General features: G+C 41.8%; 3 protein-coding genes across 3 annotated transcripts; 2 read left to right on the top strand and 1 right to left on the bottom strand.

Moving 5' to 3' along the window:
* Positions 1-290: 290 nt before the first annotated feature.
* Positions 291-8,285, bottom strand: LOC104924120 (uncharacterized). Its single transcript, XM_027284892.1, has 4 exons — positions 8,217-8,285; positions 5,237-5,699; positions 4,692-5,093; positions 291-4,587 (listed from the first exon to the last, which is right to left on the bottom strand). Exons 2-4 carry the CDS (start codon positions 5,678-5,680, stop codon positions 709-711), a joined length of 4,725 nt encoding a protein of 1,574 aa, XP_027140693.1. The 5' UTR covers positions 5,681-5,699; positions 8,217-8,285; the 3' UTR covers positions 291-708.
* Positions 8,286-9,916: 1,631 nt separating this feature from the next.
* LOC104936148 (3-mercaptopyruvate sulfurtransferase) lies at positions 9,917-12,326 on the top strand. Its single transcript, XM_027284772.1, has 3 exons — positions 9,917-10,023; positions 10,118-10,794; positions 11,777-12,326. The coding sequence occupies exons 1-3, from the start codon at positions 9,983-9,985 to the stop codon at positions 12,073-12,075; spliced, it is 1,017 nt and encodes a 338-aa protein (XP_027140573.1). The 5' UTR covers positions 9,917-9,982; the 3' UTR covers positions 12,076-12,326.
* A 522-nt stretch (positions 12,327-12,848) lies between these two features.
* Positions 12,849-16,161, top strand: LOC104936149 (3-mercaptopyruvate sulfurtransferase). The gene is made up of 3 exons (XM_027285884.1): positions 12,849-13,470; positions 13,512-13,626; positions 13,813-16,161. The coding sequence occupies exons 1-3, from the start codon at positions 12,997-12,999 to the stop codon at positions 14,109-14,111; spliced, it is 888 nt and encodes a 295-aa protein (XP_027141685.1). The 5' UTR covers positions 12,849-12,996; the 3' UTR covers positions 14,112-16,161.
* The last annotated feature ends 698 nt before the right edge of the window (positions 16,162-16,859 follow it).

The following is a 16,859-nucleotide window of genomic DNA, read 5'->3' on the forward strand; positions in this document are numbered from 1 at the left end:
TAAACACAAATTTTCAGCCTTGTGATATTTGCCCTTGGGTCCAAGAGCCACTGGAATCAATGTTGATGTTGGCATGATTGAGGCCTTGTTAGTAATACACTCAGACGATGCTTGATAGGTGTTTAAAAAGTCATCACTTCATTAAAAAGAACAATGATACATACAGTATGACTTTAACAGAAATCCTTTACATACAAAGACAGAGTGATAGAAATGAAACAAATTATTATATTGAGTAACAATGTAAAACATTTGCTTAAAATGTATAAATGATAATACAACATGTTCAAAGATGAGTACAAATGTGTTCCTTTATGTTGTCCTTATATAGTTTACGTTGTCTGAACAACTTATTCATACAATTTATACCCCTTTACTAATTATTTTAAAACTGTTAATAAGTCTTAACAACAACAACAATTCAAGTTCTTGTTCTCTGTTACAATGGTTCTGCAGCTTTACTACTAAGAAAGGGACTCAAAGCATGGGGATAAGATTTAAAGTACTATTAATGATTTACTAATCAAGTGAAGGGTACAAGGGTCATGTAGGACTAAAGGCTGCAGAAGGTTTTTTTCTGGCCATGGACACAGGAGGAATTAAAGGTCCAAAGTCTGGATAACTGAGGCGTTTTTATTGCATATTCATTTTGGTCTCAATACCACAAGTATATCACATCTAATGGCCTGTAGAGAAACTGAACCGTGATCAGGGCATGTACTTTGTTCCTTTCATCCTAGGAATGATATGCATGTCTCTAATGTCGTCATGCTGAAGCAGCCAGCACAGGTAGCGCTCCGTCCCCATGCCCCATCCACTGGTGAGGAGTGGTTTCACTTGCCGCATGTTAATGTACCATTTGTAGGACTGCTCCGGCACTGCATGGTGCCTGAGGGCCTCCTGTACCATCTCAGGGGTGGAGTGACGTTCTCCAAGCCCAACAGTCTCACCAAGCCCCAGAAGAAGGTCACCAGCTTTGGCTTTGCTCCGCCCAGTGCCCTCCACATATGCCTGGTAAAAGGGAACTCCTAGATGGTCCATTTCAGTCAGCCAAACAGCACCACCATATTTCTCTATCAAGACCCGCTCGCCTTTGCGTGTCAGCTTTCTGCCAAATTGGGGCTGGCCATCTTGGACCCACTCTACGCAGTCAGTGGAGGGCATCATGGGAATGGCCTGGTCAAGAGGGACTCTTGGGAGTGGGGTTTTCCCATCCAGCTTACTCAGCATGGCTGTGACATGTGTCAAGGTCCCAGCAGTGTTTAGGATCAAATCAGAGTGTTTCTTCAGCATAGACTTGGTAAGATGAGCCACATATCCCTCTGCTATGGACATGGCATTGTCCATGTCACCCAACAGTTCACACTCTACGTGGTAGAACTGGTTCAAGTGTGTGGCATCAGGATCTTCCCCTCTAAAGCTGGGAGAAATGTAGTACGTCCCTGGTAGGTCATCCTGGAAACGAAGGAAGTATTCAAGTACAAACTGCATTGAGTCAGCCAGGTAGATATCCTGGCCCAGCAGGTTAACAGAAACTGGTTCTGAGTCAGATCCCAGGCCCATTGGCGAGGAAATGGTGTCTGTTGTGAGAGGTGTTAGAGCGTAGGAGTACTGGCAGGCAGTGTGGAAATATTCCACTGTGCTATGGAAAAGAGTGTTTTGGATCTGGAATAGGTTGCGATACCACTGGCTCTTGATGGCGATTGTGGAGTGAGACTGAGGGTCTTCCCATGAATGAGGAGGCCTGCACTGGGTAATCTTTGAGTGGATCTTTTTGAGGTGCTCAGGGTCAGCAGCTGGACCATTCATGGATGACACATATCCAGGGTAGCTTTGGTAGCATTCCGGTTGCAGCTCAGTGGTTTTAGTGCCATCTGGTGAAGGCAACAGAGGGATCAGTTTGGCATGAGCATAGTCAATCTCAAAGCCTTCAAAGATCAGTGCAACTCCTCGAGCTCTCATTCCCTCTTTCAGCAGTTGGGCAACTTTAAGAGTGGCTAAGATCAGTGCTTTGTAGTCAGCTTCCTCTAGTTTGAAGATGTCACTGGACAGTGGTTTGCGTGGCACCACAACAGTTAACCCAGGAGTGTTTGGGTATGGTGTCAAGAAGGCAACATGCTCACTGTCTTCCCACACTCTCCACTGTTTCTGCTCTCCACGCACAATGCGACTAAACAGGTTATCATTGGAAGCATCTCCAAAAAAGTCAAAGCAAGAGGGTGCATTTGGTGTTGGCAGTCCATTTCTAATCTTGGCTTGAACCTGGGTCAGTGCTTCATCATCCCAGCACGGGCCACTTTTTGAGGTGCAGTAGCCAGGATCATAAGTGTGGAATTCTTCTTCACTGGCAAGATGAGGCTGCCACTTTGGCTCCAGACCATGAAGTGGGAGCAGTCTGATTTGGGCTGGATGATCAGGGTTTGGATTGAAGACCAAGGCACAGCGCTGCACCCCCAGTCGCTCACATAGCAAGCTTGACACAGCTCTTGCTCCTTGTAGCATAGCCACAAAATCAGATGTAACCAACTGGAAGATGCTGCTTGCCCCGCTAAGACTTTTTCTAGTCAGTATGGTTGACCCAGGGATCCAAGGATTGGGATCAAGGTAGGCAACCAGCTCATCTGTTTCCCAGATCACATTTGAGAAGTCCTTTCCAGGCCTGAAAACCTCTGCTCGTGAAATGCCATCTACCATTGAGGCCACAAACATGACACCAGAGTTTGTTTCAATGATGGCATCACCTTTAGTGTCCACAGCAATGATTCCTGCACAGATCCCGTTTAGATTCTCAGCCATCACTTCTCTACATGCCTGCCTAAGGCTGTACCCTTTGTGATGGTAGAGACTGGCTATTTTCTGTGCAACTGTATGCCTCAAAAATACATCTCCATCTCCAGAGCAGGTAATAGCTACCTTGTCATCAGCATATATTCCTGCCCCAACCACTGCTGTATCCCCAACTCGCCCTTTCAGCTTTCCTACTAACCCCCCGGTGGAAGTTGCAGCAGCCAACTCGTGCCAACGATCCATTGCCACAGCTCCAACTGTCTGAGGGTGATTGTTTTTTGAGGTTTTTCCATTGCTGAGCTTCAGCATTAATTCTCTGTGACGTACATCTGTGTAGAAATACTCAGGCCCAACTGGCTTCTCTTTCTCTTCCAACCCTTGCAGAAGCTCCTCAGCGCCATCGCCCACAATGAGTGAATGTGAGCTTTTCTCCATGACACATCTGGCTGCTTTTATTGGGTTCTTCACACTTTGCACACAAGCAACAGATCCCGACCTCATTGCATTGCCGTCTACAATGGTGGCTTCCATTTCATTTTTTCCATCCTTGTTGAATACTGAGCCTTTACCTGCATTGAACAGGAAGCAGTCCTCCAGAGCTTCCACTGACTTCTGGACTGCGTCCAGACTCTTGCCACCTTGTTGAAGCACTTGGGCTCCAAGGGTTAAAGCTGTCTGCAGAGCAAACTCAATAACCCCGATCACATCAGGGCTCAGCATCATCTCCTCTCCAGCACCACCATGGATCATTAGAGTGTAGTCTGGGCTCATGCCATCCTTTGGGCTGTCTGGACAGTGATATGCCTCTCCATTCATCTTCTCTTTTTGACCCTGTTGAAGTAGACAATCGAGGGCTCCCATTTGGCATGCAATACCATATCTAACAGCTAGAAGCATCACTAACTTCAGGTTTTTGTTCAGGCTTTCTTTAAGCTTCTCTAGTGTCAGAGCAAAGCTCCCTTTTCCATTAAGCACAATCCGAACCTTCTCTCTCTTCCCAAGGTATGTTACAGCAAGCTGGTCTTGGGCATAAACATTCCCTACTCCACATTCCACACCCTCCACCATATCTGTACCTGTGAGGTATACAGGTGGACATCCAAATGGGTCCAGGTACTTCTTCAGTGGGTTGTCAGATGGAAGTGACCGACGCAGTGCAGCTAGGTGAGGACCAACTCCTTGACCACTTTTGGTTTTTTTAATGAGGCTCTTGTGCTCTAAAAATGCAACATGGAACAAGCGTAGGAGGTCAGTAGTGTATTGGACTGTGTTATCTGCGCCAATGCAGGATGCCAAGGCGCCTACAAACTTCTGAGAGTGCATGGTGAATGAGTATGTAGGATCACAACGGCCATGTTTGTAGTGGCGCATATGGGTAGGCGTGACAAGAATGTGTTTGGCAGCAGCATCCCCAAGAGTTTGCCTCAGGGAAAGCTGCAAAGAGAAGTTGATCCAAGCATCATAGAGGCCTCTCTGCCCTCTGAGGGTAGAAAATACATCAGGATAGGAAGGGACATCAAAAGTGAGAACCGGATGTGTTGTTTTTAAGTCAGGACTCAGTTTGGGGATACTCACGCCTTGCAAGGGGAATGGTAGGGAAGTTGGACAAACAGAATTAACATTGTTTACTTTGACAGACCCATTCACATTGTCTGTGTCAGCGTGGACCAGATTTAAGTCAACAGTTTCTGACAGATTGTACACAAACTCAGTCATAAGTCCGGCCACCATCCCATCCACAGCACTGTGTTCAAACAGTATCCCAGCTGTGCTGTCCTTGAACACCACCAAGTTCACCACCTGTCAGAAAATAGAAAAACAAAGATAAGTTTGTTCTTTTAATCCCCTGGAAATCAATCAAACTCTATTAGCACTAATAACATACTCTAGGTTATATACAATACCTTGTCATAATATCTCAGACATGGACTGTCTCCGACTCTTCCCAGCCTCACTGCATTGAGGATATCAGCCAGTTCAGACGGTGCGTTGCACTCCTCCAGACAGAGTGTTAACACTGCACTCTCCATCAGCCCCAGTGACGCTGCTGCATCCCCTCCTTGCCCCAGGATCTCTTCCCTGGTGGCCGCCCAGGCTTTGCGCTCCATAGCCGAAAGGCTGCAGATGGCAGAGGGATCATTCTGTTTTCCTGCTCTGGGTTGATCTATCACCTGAGCCAGCTGGTTGTAGATGTCACTGAATGATCGAGCAGACACTGGACCACCAGTGCTTGGACGCCACAGTATGTCAACAGGGAACACTCCTGCAACACAGGTGATGATGGCATGGAGGCTATCTGGATAGACCTGAAAATGAAATGACAAAGCTACAGATTAGAGATTGTGTTTTGCCGCCCTCCATTGTTGCAAGTTTGAAGCTTGTTGCACCTGTGACCACATCTTTTAAACCCAGAATTTTCCCTCAGCTTGTGTCCTGCCAGTAATCTCACCTTAATTTCATCTTGAAGTCTTCCAGGAATTCGGCTGGCAGCAAATACCTCAGACTGTTGTGTGCGCTCCATTGGCACATTGCCCTCCAGCAACAAGGGCTCACTATGCAGCTTTGCCGCTGCCCAGAGCAGAGCGGCTGCCCTCCCCAGCTGGGTACATCGCTTTGCTTGGGAAGGAAGAACAACAACAGGGAGCGCTGTGGAGGTTGGCAGGGGGTCAGCGCAAGACAGCAGAGCTCTCTTGAATTGCTCCGTCACCCAATTCTCTTGACCCGAAGCAGTGGTTGCTAATTTTTGCTGGACCTCTTGAAGGAGCTCCCTCTGCTGTTCCATTGTACTTCTGAACTCAGGATAAAGGTCAGGACTTAAGGTGAGCTGCAGGACACGGCTCACTTCTTGCAAGGTAACATCCAACTCTGGAACAGGGTAGTTGAGAAGGGCCATCCTGTTGATATAGAGGAGGCTTGATAGAAAAAAGAGAAAATAAGAAAGAGAATTAATGGTGGTCCCATGTATTTTGTTCATTATTGCTCAAAAATGCAGGACAGACTGCATTTCAATTACATCCATTTGAATTACATTGTTTCATTATAAATTAACTAATAAACTTAATATGAAGCAAGTAAAACCATTTATGTAATAGTACTAATAAACTCAATCTGCTTTCACTACACAGTAGTGTAGTAGTAGCCAGGTTTATTCATTCTATATTAATAAAGCAGAAATTAATGCAGTCTATTAGTACTTTTACACAAATCTTATTACTTCCTTCAAATTAAGTTTGTTAGTTAATTTATTTTCTATGTAACTGAAATGCATAAGAGCCCAAAATGTTGTGTATGTGTGGAAAAAATGATAAACAAATATTAAATGCATGCATGTTTGGCCCCAGTCACTGCTACAGTAATTAAAACTAATTATTATTATTATAGCATTATGTCATTTAATTTTAAATCACACATGGATGAATGTGTCATTTGTGACCCACGTGTGTAAACTTGATGTAGTGATCCAAAAACTATTTTTGTTCATTTAGTATGAAAATAATGATCTGTTGTAATCAGTGGTTAAATTGGCTTTTGTAAGGAGGGGGAGCCCTTCTTCACTCACAGTGGTCAATATCTCTCAAAACATTTGTATTTACCTCGCACCATCTTTTTAATACATATTTTATCAATTTATAACCTACCTATTTATATATATACTGATATCTGTATCAGTGAAAGCATGGACTGGAGTTTTATTGATTCAGGTTTTATATCAATAAATAAGCGGAACGGATTCAATAATGAAGCTCTGACACAGCACTCTGGAAACAGCGATGAGTGAACAGACTCATGTACTACAGAGGTGAGGAGGCCGTCTCCAGCCCAATTTAATCTCTGGTTATAATAAAAAACAAGACATTTCAAGAATACTTGGAATAATTAATCATAAAAAATACATTGCCACTAATAACTAATAAAGTGCTACTATGAGGTTGGCATTTTGTTTGGGAAAGAAATCTCAACATCTACTCAACAACCATGAAAGACATTCAGCAGAATATCAGGATAAGATGTGATGCTACTTCTTACACGGTGGGACTAGCAGTCTGCTGAAGAAGCTGCTTAAGGCCTGCATGCTAAACTGAGTAACTAAAATCCTAAAAAATTGTAAACATGACCTGATAAACATCCACATTTGAGCATTATCACTGTGAGCATGTCAGCATTTAGCTCAGCGCATGACTGTGTGCACATATAGCACAAGGTTTTACTCACAAACTACACACAAAGAGAAACACACACATAACACACAATGCAGTATATCAGCATTATATCACACAGGTGACATGTGCCCCCTCTCGTTGCCCTTCACTGTACATTTCCTTCACATGATGTCCAACCATTCTCACATTAGTGTAACCAATAAATCAATTAAGTGATTCATGGTAAAGGTATGCCCACTGCTGATTCTAACACAGGTCTCTTTGTGTATTAATGTGGATTTTATTTTCCATCTGAGACAATACCCCCTGGACTGCCCGAGTAAATGACTCATAACTAAACTCATCTGCTCACACGTGAAATCACTTACTTCCTTTTTTTTTTTTTTACTACTCATGCTTGATATTTATGTTGTCGCCAGTTGTCAAGGGAATGTGCCCCCTCGCTGTATGACTGCCGGGAAAATTAGATTGCTGCTGATTTGTCTCATCAGTTCAAGTCATCCACACAATGCTCTCTGTCTGTGTTCAATCTGAGGATGGATTCAGGTTCTGCAGGTCTTGTGATTCTAATAGCTCAATTATTGACAAGCAGTACACCAGTACCACTCCTACAATACAGCTAATTATATTACATAACACATATTTTTCAATGTAACACGACAGGACGTTTGTATTATATTCTGTAGCAGATTTTCTTTACTCTAATTTTCTGAAATTGTGTTTTAGAAGTTGGTTTCATTCTTATTTTAAAGAATCAGTTCCCATAAATTGCACAAACATATTCTATCTTTGAACCCCAGTGGTTTCTGTCCAATAAAATACTAAAAGGTATAGTAAGTGGTAAAACATCATTTCTTTCCAGAAACAACAAATTACTTATTAAACCACAGAAAAAAACTTTCTACCAAAGAAATAGTCTCTGAACACTGCTGGTGAGTAGACAAACATGAGTTAGCAACACATTGTTTCTGGAAACTCAACATGATGCTGTTTTTGTACTATTGATAGATCTCTTCTTTAATTCCTAAAAAGAAAATGAACTTTTCTTGTATGAAAGAAAATTTACTCTCCAAGGAATAAACATTTCCGAAAGCTTAAAGTATTGTTTGTGACTTGTCTTCATTTTTAAACTATTTCCAAAAACAAGAAATCAATCCTGAAAAATGCCACAAAACAGAAAGACTTGATAGCTGACACTCAAACATCACATCATTAGAAATCCATTGTTTTGTTTTACACTTATTAATAAATTTTAAAAAATCAGCTTACCTCAATATGGAAATTTCTCTGAGATCTGACCAGTTGGTAGGATGGCAGAACAGTCAGTGGGAGGAAAACTTGGTTGGACTACAAAAACAAGGGCTGGTCTATAATATAGAAGCAGTGACTCCAATTAAGCAATTTAGTTTCTTGCCTCCCTCCCTCTCTCTCTCTCTCTCTCTCTCTCTCTCTCTCTCTCTCTTTCTGTCTATCTCTTTCTCCCGGTCACAATCTGTCTGATTGTTCACGTGTTTGACGGTCCAACTTCACCACTGACTCTCCCTCCTCTCTCATTCAAATCTAATTTAAATATATACATATATCTTTTTAATCTTTATCTAAAACTTGTGTTCAGGACAGAAGCTGTTATCTTGTACAGTTAGTCACTGACGATAACTGAATCCCTGGCATCAATGCTTCCTTCCTTCTGTGCTGCCAGTTTTGCGAACAAATATAATAAGGTGCTATCTGTTCAGGCAAATTCATTGTGTATCTCTCAGATTTACACTGACGTTAGTCTTGTACGTGCTCAAACCAACAAATTAGCTTCAACCTGCAACTCCAGTCATACAGTGACTTTATCTTATTTAACCAGCAAACCCAAATTTAGTTTTTCATCTTATTTAATGTTTTGTTCCTAAGTAAACTATGAGGGAAATTATTGTTATAACTGTGTAATTATGTTAATGAGAGAAGGGAGTGTGTGAAACCACTGGGTGTTACAGTCCAATCATAAAAAAAACATGATACCAAGAATAAAATGAAACAAAATAAAAATGAAAAACCTAAAAAAAAGGCATGATTTCTCCTATTGTGTACATGTATCATATACAATGCAATTACTTCTGAAATGCAAATTAGATTAGATTTAATTGTATTACTGCTGATTAGCAGAATGCAAAGAAGCAGTAAACTGCAGTATGATATAACATATGGGAATGCTACGTTATGAAGTATTAACATTAATGACGTGATAAACACACAATATGAACTGTAACACAACAAACAACCAGCCTTACAATTCTGATACATGAAGGTGAAAACATTTTTATTGATTATTACAAGCAGAGCAAACACACGTCAATAAAAACGCAGACAGATGTTAACACCTGCTGAATACTTGGAAATATTGAAATATTGTCAGATACGGTTCCCCCTCTGTTCAATATGAAGATCATACTGCTGACTTCTTTCCCCACAACAGATAATTCAGGCTGATCTCATTAAATCTGACCATTTAAAACAGAGGGGGACGCATCCTGACAGCTTGGAATATTACTGTCAGATATTGTTCCCCCTCTGTTCAATATTAAAGGAGGCTCAGACACACATTAAAGACTTTAATAACATTAAACAAGAAATACATAGTGTATACTTACTTTTTAAAAACATACAATTATTATCAAATTCAATAAATACATGATTCTGCATCAAAGACATCAGAACAGCATCACATGAGGGATACAAATGTTTCTCAGGAGTCCAGCAACTCACTGACTTTCATACACCTCCACTAATTACAAGCAAACAGATCACAGGTGAAGATAGTTACCTTTAATAGCCATTCAATCCCAGTTGTTTCAGGTTAGGTGCAGGTTATCAGGCCAAATTACGAGGGTATGTAAACTTTTGATCAGGGTGATTTGGATAGTTTCTGTTGTCACTGTGCTTTAAAAAGAGTAAAACCAGATATTTCACAATACATGGCTTTGGCCAAACACTATCACTAAGAGTGAAAGAAAACATTTTGTGTTATCATTCATTTTCTCTGAGAAATGGCCAAGAAACAAAACATTGTGTCTGGTGGAGCTGTTCAGTAGGTGGATGTATTATAAGTTATAAATCAACTTATTGATTCTCTTATTTTGTTAAGTTGTATTCTGGTTTTATTGCATTCATGCTTTCTACAGTGTTTGCACTCCAAACCACTTGGCGGAGGTAATTTACGCATCAGTTGTCGCTGAGGCTCTGCAGGCTGTCTGTGCTCTGAACATGGGAATGCAAACTCGAGCTCTCGTCTCTGCAAAATGGCTCGCAAACATGCTCAAACGCAATCCGGTCGGACCGAGTTTGCGGATCCTGGACACGTCCTGGTACCTCCCGAGCATGAAGCGAGACGGCAAGAAGGAGTTTGCGCAGACGCACATCCCAGGTGCGTCTTTCTTTGACATCGACGAGTGCGCGGACAGGACGTCCAAGTTTGATCACATGCTCCCCTCAGAGGAGTCCTTCGCAGATTATGTGGGAGATCTTGGCATCGGGACTGACAGCCATGTGGTCGTTTACGACGCCAGTGACTTTGGAGCTTTCACCTGCACCAGGGTTTGGTGGATGTTCCGCTTGTTCGGTCATCCACAGGTGTCGGTGCTGAACGGGGGTTTTAGGAACTGGGTCAAAGAGGGTCATCCAGTGGAAGGGACGTACACCAGACCTGAACCGGCCCGCTTCACCGCCACCACGAAGCACCGCTCCTCCTGGGTGAAGTCATTTGAGGACATTACAAAGAACATAACAGATCAGGAGTTTCAGGTGGTGGATGTGAGACCGTATGCGAGGTTCCGAGGGAAAGAACCAGAACCAAGAGAGGGTACGCCTGCTTTGAGATTTAATATTTTATCCCTTTATTTATTTAAATGGCACCTTTTATGCAAACATGCAGCCCAAAGTGCTTCACAGAGCAAACATACATAAAATGTTAAAATAAGTAAAAATCAGTAAGAAAATACAAATAAATAAACTGAAATCTAAAAAATAAACAAAATGTTTAAGAACCAGTTCAGCAAGCCATAAAAACCATGTCAACAATATGCTTAAAGTTAATAAAGTATTAGTACAAAGAAGTATCAGAGAGGATCAAGGCCATGAAGTGCAGTATGTGGGCCATGTTTTTCAGAATCTTATCAGCGAGCTACCAACTGAACACTGATAATTAATTAAAGGACCAGTGTGTCGGATTTAGTGGCATCTAACTGGTTTAGTTGCTGATTGCAGCGCCCTTCCCTTTCTAGCGGTGCAAAAACCAAACACCAACCTCCATGGCTGTGAAGTGAAGTGCCAAAAACTGCAGTTCCTCAAACGTCCACTTGAGGCTGGCTCCAGAAGTGAGTCAGTCTCCATAAGTCCCCATGTTCAAATGTCCAACTTCACAGCAGAAATAAACATGTTTACAGCCTGGTACAAAAAACGTTTTGGTCTCTGTAGCTAATTTCCCCGTTCATGACAACTGTACTGAGGGTGAATTTATATACAACTCACCTGTTCACATTATATTAAGGCTTAAAGTTCCAAATAATTAACAGTGTGGCTGCTTTAATTGACAGGTAGGTGCTGTTACAGATGACTTATATGAGCAACCAGGTGTCATTCGGCCCACCTCAGATCCACCGATGATCCACGTCTTTGCCGATTTTTAGATTAGCCGAAATGTTCCTGAATGTTAAATTGATGTGCAGGAATTTGTGACATGTCTGAAGAGCACAGACAAAAACACAAATGCATGTTAGAGACTCTTAAGATTTCTGTGTATTTTACCATGCAAAGAAAGTAACTCCTGTGTCCTTGTCCCACAGGTGTTAAACCGGGTCACATCCCCGGCTCCAAATGCATGCCTTTTTTCAGTTTCGTCGACAATGACGGCATGATGCTGTCCACGGAGGAACTGAAGAAGTTCTTTGAGAAGTCAAAAGTGGACCTGAATAAGCCGATCTGTGGATCCTGCGGCTCCGGTGTGACCGCCTGTCACTTGGTGCTGGCTGCCCATCTGTGCGGCGCCCCCGAGGAGGCGTCTGTGTACGACGGATCCTGGTATGAGTGGTTCACTAAGGCTCCACCAGAGCATGTGGTCTCTGAGGCCGAAAGCAAGCTTTGAGGAGGACGAAGACAAACCAGCATTTGATATATTCTCACTGTTCTCAGCATGTAACTCTTTATCCTGTAAAGGCCCTCTCTGTACAGGCCCATGATTTGAATAATTCAGCTCATACAGGATCATTTTCACTAAATCCTGAATCTGAAAAGCTTCTGCCTGCCGCCTGTGGCCTTTTTAAAGAAATGTATCCATGTGGCACAACCTGCTGGTGCTTTAGTGGATGTGCAGTTAATAAACGTGCCTTGAAAGACTTTTGAAGAACTAATGTGTCTGTCATAGCCTCTGCTTTACAGACTGTGTTCTACTGTTGGCACACGGAGGGATCTTATAGTATCAAAATAATACAAATTTACATTTCCTGTAATATTTCGCACATACATTAATGATTATTCATGAGTTAAAATGTGATGGCAGAAGTGCATCAAATCAATTTACAGAGATTTCTAATATTTATTTTTTTATTTTAAACAGAAAACCACTAAAATTTTATTTACAAAGTTAGAGTTTGAATGTAAAGGTGCACATTCACATTCATGTAAAACTAATAAGACTTATGAAGAAAAACATTGTTGTTAATGTAATAATACTTAAAATAATAGTTTGGTTGTTTACAGATATTGTCCATTATTTTATTGTATACAAACAAACAGAAAACTACTGTAAAATTTTCCATAAATTTCATTTATACTTTTACAACATCCAGCTGCTCTGTGTCTCAAGTAGAAGAAGAGATTTTATTTAATATTTAATGTGTTTTTATGTATTTGTCATGTTTATTAATGACGCATCTTGAATGCGTGCTGTGCGGTGTTTGCACATTTTGCAGGCGCAAAGTTCACAGTTTGCAGAGAACATGGAGTTCACGCTTTCTGCATGTTTAACATTTCCCTCTAGCGCTCACGGCTTGTATTTGTACCCATCATGGCGGCTCAGACCCGGGCTCTGGTGTCGGGACAGTGGCTGTCGGATGCGATCAGAAACAACCTGATCGGACCGAAGCTCCGCGTTCTGGACTCGTCATGGTATCTACCGAAAACCAAACGGGACCCGAGGGCTGAATTTGCGCAGAGGCACATCCCGGGCTCGTCGTTTTTTGACATAGACCAATGCAGCGATAAAAGCTCCGAGCTGGATCACATGCTGCCAACTTCCAGACACTTCTCCGAGTATGTTGGAGATCTGGGCATCGGCAACGACACGCACGTCGTCGTGTACGACACCAGCGACTTCGGGGCGTTCAGCGCGCCCCGCGTCTGGTGGATGTTCCGGCTGTTCGGGCACGGCTTGGTGTCGGTGCTGGACGGTGGGATGAAGAACTGGTTGGCTGAGGGCCGTCCTGTCACATCCGAGCACTCCAAACCGGAGAGCAGAGAGTTCAAGGCGACTCTGAACCAGGCGTGGGTGAAGAGCTATGAGGACGTGCTGGTCTGAACCAGGCGTGGGTGAAGAGCTATGAGGACGTGCTGGAAAACATCGGCACCAAGCAGGTCCAAACTGTGGATGCAAGGTCTGCAGGGAGGTTCAGAGGAACCGAGCCCGAACCCAGAGATGGTGAGCAGGATTTCAAAATAAAAGCACTAAGATGAGTGGACAGGTGGAATTATAAAGTATGCATGATTGATTGAACAGAAGTGATCTCATGGCATCTTGTTGGTTTGTTGGGACATTACCTGTTGTAAGACTTTTAACTGACTTGTTGAATTGTATCTCACTCCTTTCTCTCTCTTGCCCTCGCAGACACGCTGCCGGGTCATTTCCCCGGTACCATCAACATGCCGTTCCCGTCTTTCATGGACGCCTCTGGAAAAGAGCTGGGAACTGACCAACTGTCCAAACTGTTCAAAGAGGCCGGGGTGGACCTGGAGAAACCACTGTGGGCTACCTGTGGGTCCGGTGTCACGGCGTGTCATGTTGTTCTGGCTGCTCACCTGCTGGGACACCCCGGGGTGTGTGTTTATGACGGATCCTGGTCTGAATGGTTTAAAAGGGCGACTCCAGAGCACATCATCTCAGAGGGGGAAGGGAAGAAGGTGTGAAGGGACGAGTACAGGGGTGTAGTGTAGTGATAGTCCATGTTTCATCTGAAACATTCAGTGAAAATCTCCTCTATACTATGCAACTCATCTAATTTTGCATCACACAACAGTTGCACAATTTAGAAAAGGTTCACACTACCCTGAAATGACTTCACTGTTACAAAAAGTGCAATTATTCTCAAGATTCATGTCTAAAAAATTTGTGTCAAATGTTCACTTTTCTCAGAGGAGGAGTTAATGTGAACATATTTGTGAATCCTTTCACAAATATTGCATTAAATGCAAACACAAAACTTCAAAATCTGGATAACACTGGAAGAAAACGACTGACATTGTTTCCCATAATCCCCCTGGGACTGTGAGGGAGATTATCAGTATTTGTTCAGTGTATGTATTTTGCCCTTCTGTTATCAGAGGCTAGCTACTGAATAGGGAAGTTTTTCCTTCATGTATGACCAAGCGGCAACCTCAAACATCCACTTTAGGCTGGATACAGAACGAGTCAGTCTCCGTAAGTCCCCATGTTAAAATGTCCAGCATAGCAGAAATAAACATGTTTACAGCCTGGTACAAAAAAAATAGTTTTAGTCTTGAGAGCTAAGTCTGAAGTTTTATAGAACTCACCCGTTCAAATTAGGTTGAGGCTTAAAGTTATGCATAATTAACAGCTTGGCTGCTTTAATTGACAGGTGGGTGCTGTTAGATGGCGTGTTTGAGCTCCTGGGCATTTTAAAAAGGGAAGTCCTTGTTTTGCTACAGAAAGATAAAGGTCACATTTTTCCCTTTTAAAATATGCCAAGCTCTTGACATGAGTAAAAACTTCTTTATTCAGTAACTAGAAATGTAAATATTTTGCTTTGTTAGAGGCTCATCTGTGACAAAAGGGCAAAATACACACACTGAACTAATATTGATCTCCTTCACAGTCTGTGGGATTATATATTATATCGTTTTGGTCGTATTCTTCCAGTGTTGTATAGATTTTCAGAAGTCAAAATGTTTTGCTTTTGTATTTTCACCTCATAACATATTTTAGACGTGACCTTTATCCTCGTGTAGCAAAGCATTGAACTTCCCTTTAAAATATGTCATGACATGGAGGATGTCAGATGACAGGGCAAAATACATACATACATATAAATACATACATACATATTATAGGAAACAATTTTCTTTTATTCTTTGCAGAGTTTGATTCAAATCAAATGTTTTATTTTGTATTTTCGTCTCATAACATTTTAATTTCATCGTGAGTAAACTGTTGGAGAAGAAAATTCAACTTAATGTGAAAAAATTAGGCAGATAAAAAGGCCTACAGAAAGACTGCAGCTTCTTTTGCTGAGATGCAAAAAAAAAAAAAAAAAAAAAAATTGGGATGCTGACGCAGACGAAATCAAAACCAGTTCAGTCCGGTTCCTGTGCTTGATTTGAGGTGTCTGGCAAGATGCCCGATTTTCAAGACAAAGTTTGAGTTTGTCTATTTTAGGTTTTGTTTTACCATGTCGGAACTATGCACAGTCTTACAATGTGAAGTATTTGACTCGTATGTAACCTGAAAATACTAATGTGAAGAATAATTAAGAAATTCCTGAGTCCTATTTTGAGAGTGGCTTTGAAGATTGCAGTCAAAGCTGTGCACCTATTCCAACCTGAATCGTGTTTTTGTTACAAGCGATCTGGCGTCTTTGAATTGTTACACATGGTGACTAACAAGTTATCTAAAACACTGTTTATGATGTCAGCTGTTGCTATGTTGCACTGAGGTGAAAAGCAAACTGTACAGACCAGAACAAAAGAGCGTTACTGATGGGCAAAACAGAACGAACAAGTCATTTTGAACAATTCTTCTCAAACTGTGGACTTTGCCAAACCTCCACCCTGTGATGGACAGCGCCTTTATTGGGGTCTATTTAGCTTCTGACACTCATCCACTGATGCATTAGTCATTTTCAAGCAATGCTAAAGCACCATAAAACACCACTGTAGCTGCTAAGACATGTTTCTGTATTTTTGTTAAAGTATTGTCAATAAATTCGAAGCTATTAGAAAAGACAAGACTATATTTTTTCATTACTTTCACACTCAGCTTGACTTTGAAGTGTAATGTTATATATGTTACAAACGTTTTTATACCAAACATTTTTATGTGAAAAAATAAAAAATAGTATAAAATGTGAACAAACAGATAAGTTACATAAAGCCCTGTGATAAGCTGGTGACGTGTTCAGGGTATACCCAGCCTCTTGCCCAAGATCAGCTGGGATAGGCTCCAGCCCCACCGTGACCCTTGGTGATTTCACCCTCAGTACATGAGTGATTGGGGAAATTTGCTATAGAAACCAAAACTGTTTTTTGTACCAGGCTGTAAACATTTGTATCTCTGCTGTGAAGCTAGACTTTTTAACATGGGGAGCTTGTTGTGGAGAAATTGCTGAAGTCAAAGGTCAATGGTGAGGTCAGGAAGGAACAAAGTGTTCAGGAGCTTCTGATTATTTATTGACACTTGGCCAAGGAGAATTAGAGACACTCTCAAAGTTCATCAGAAGTGCCTGAGTTGGTCTCACATTCTGCCCAACTCGTCCTGGTGGATAGACTTTAAACCCCAAGATAACACCACAAATACTATACGCCCAGAATTAGTCAACAAGAATGTTTTTATTCATGCGGGTGTTATTGTCAGCATGTTAAGGAGACACTTTTGTCTGTTTACGCAGACTGGAACGTCAACAGCAAGCTATCTTATTATGT

Source organism: Larimichthys crocea, chromosome XII, assembly GCF_000972845.2.
Source record: "Larimichthys crocea isolate SSNF chromosome XII, L_crocea_2.0, whole genome shotgun sequence".
NCBI lineage: Eukaryota > Metazoa > Chordata > Actinopteri > Sciaenidae > Larimichthys > Larimichthys crocea.

Coding starts and splice junctions, on each gene's coding strand:
- LOC104924120 (XM_027284892.1), bottom strand. CDS start 5,680: ATGGCCCTTCTCAACTACCCTGTTCCAGAGTTGGATGTTACCTTGCAA. Junction 5,094..5,236: donor GACTTCAAGATGAAATTAAG/GTGAGATTACTG, acceptor TTTCATTTTCAG/GTCTATCCAGATAGCCTCCA. Junction 4,588..4,691: donor GTCTGAGATATTATGACAAG/GTATTGTATATA, acceptor ATTTTCTGACAG/GTGGTGAACTTGGTGGTGTT.
- LOC104936148 (XM_027284772.1), top strand. CDS start 9,983: ATGGCCAAGAAACAAAACATTGTGTCTGGTGGAGCTGTTCA. Junction 10,024..10,117: donor GTGTCTGGTGGAGCTGTTCA/GTAGGTGGATGT, acceptor TGCTTTCTACAG/TGTTTGCACTCCAAACCACT. Junction 10,795..11,776: donor AGAACCAGAACCAAGAGAGG/GTACGCCTGCTT, acceptor CTTGTCCCACAG/GTGTTAAACCGGGTCACATC.
- LOC104936149 (XM_027285884.1), top strand. CDS start 12,997: ATGGCGGCTCAGACCCGGGCTCTGGTGTCGGGACAGTGGCTGTCGGAT. Junction 13,471..13,511: donor TCAAGGCGACTCTGAACCAG/GCGTGGGTGAAG, acceptor GGTCTGAACCAG/GCGTGGGTGAAGAGCTATGA. Junction 13,627..13,812: donor CGAGCCCGAACCCAGAGATG/GTGAGCAGGATT, acceptor TTGCCCTCGCAG/ACACGCTGCCGGGTCATTTC.